At 63.2% G+C, this 1,530-nt stretch overlaps 1 protein-coding gene across 1 annotated transcript; it reads right to left on the reverse strand.

The window, feature by feature from the left end:
- Window positions 1-214: 214 nt before the first annotated feature.
- On the reverse strand, window positions 215-766 carry CLDN19 (claudin 19). Its single transcript, XM_026067407.1, has 2 exons — window positions 403-766; window positions 215-303 (listed from the first exon to the last, which is right to left on the reverse strand). The coding sequence occupies exons 1-2, from the start codon at window positions 764-766 to the stop codon at window positions 215-217; spliced, it is 453 nt and encodes a 150-aa protein (XP_025923192.1).
- Window positions 767-1,530: the final 764 nt, after the last annotated feature.

The following is a 1,530-nucleotide window of genomic DNA, read 5'->3' on the forward strand; positions in this document are numbered from 1 at the left end:
AAAAAAAAAAAGGGAAAAAAGGAAAAAAAAAAGGGAAAAAAAGAAAGAAAAAAATTAAAAATAAGCATTGCTGCCTCCGTTCCCGCGCTCCGTCCTGCGGTGCTGAGCCGCCTTCTGCGCTGGGGTGGGAAAAGYGCTGCCGGCCTTCCCACAATATTTCGGCGGAGCCGCGGGAAAAAGCATGGGAAGGGGCATCCGGCGCGGCGCCGGGCGCTCACCTGGCGTTGACGGGGGTGCTGGGGCTGAAGAACTCGTAGGTGACCCGCGCGGCGTACGAGGAGACGGCGGCCAGCGTGCAGAGACCTGCGGACGGCCGAGGCGCCCGTTATTTTATTCCTTTTTTATTATTATTATTATTTTGGGGGAAAATAGGGGAAAAAGGGGCCAGGAGCCAGGCCTTACCAGAGAGGATGAAGAGGATGCCGCCGGCGACGGCGAYGCGGCCCTTGGTGACGGGATCGTCCTCGCCCACCTTGGTGCACTTCATGCCCACGACGCTCACGATGAGGCCGAAGAAGCCGAGGAGGAGGGAGACCACCATGAGGGCCCGCGAGGTCTGGATGTGGGCTGGGGGGGGAAAAAAAAGCTGGGAAAATAAAAAAAAAACAGCCCAAAGTTTCCGGGCGCCGGCGGCCCCGTCCTCGCGCCGGCTCCCGGCCTTCCTCCCAGCCGCGCTCTTCCTCGCTGTGATTTTCTCGCAGGTCTGAGCCCCGTGGGGACACGGGGGGCGATGGGGGCTGGGACCCACGGGGAAGCTCGGACCCATGGGGAGGGCTCAGCCCCATAAAGGGGGTGCTCAGACCCATGGGGGGGGGATCATCCCCACAGAGGGGGGTGTTCAGCCCCCTAGTGGGGATGCTCAGCCCCATGGGGGGGGTGCTCAGCCCCACAGTGGGGCCGCTCAGCCCCATAGAGGGGAGACGCTCAGCCCCATAGGGGGGAGATGCTCAGCCCCATAGAGGGGACGCTCAGCCCCATAGGGGCCGCTCAGTTCCACAGCGTGGCTGCTCAGCCCCATAGAGGGGAGATGCTCAGCCCCATAGGGAATATTCAGCCCCATAGAGGGGGGATGTTCAGCCCAATGGGGGGGGCACTCAGCCCCATAGGGGATGCTCAGCCCCATAGAGGGGAGACACTCAGCCCCATGGGGAGGGTGCACTCAGCCCCATAGGGAGCGTTCAGCCTCATAGCAGGGAGATGCTCAGCCCTATAGAGGGGACGCTCAGCCCCATAGGGGGGAGACGCTCAGTCCCATAGGGGACGCTCAGCCCCATAGAGGGGGGACACTCCGCCCCATAGGGGACGCTCAGCCCCATAGAGGGGACGCTCAGCCCCATAGGTGATGCTCAGCCCCATAGAGGGGAGATGCTCAGCCCCATAGAGGGGGGACACTCAGCCCCATAGGGGACGCTCAGCCCCTAGTGGGGGCGCTCAGCCCCATAGAGGGGACGCTCAGCCCCAGAGGGGGTGCTCAGCCCCACAGCAGGGCCGCTCAGCCCCATAGAGGGGGGATGCTCAGCCCCATAGAGG

Source organism: Apteryx rowi, unplaced genomic scaffold (genome assembly GCF_003343035.1).
Source record: "Apteryx rowi isolate R43461 unplaced genomic scaffold, aptRow1 scaffold_259, whole genome shotgun sequence".
Taxonomy (NCBI): domain Eukaryota; kingdom Metazoa; phylum Chordata; class Aves; order Apterygiformes; family Apterygidae; genus Apteryx; species Apteryx rowi.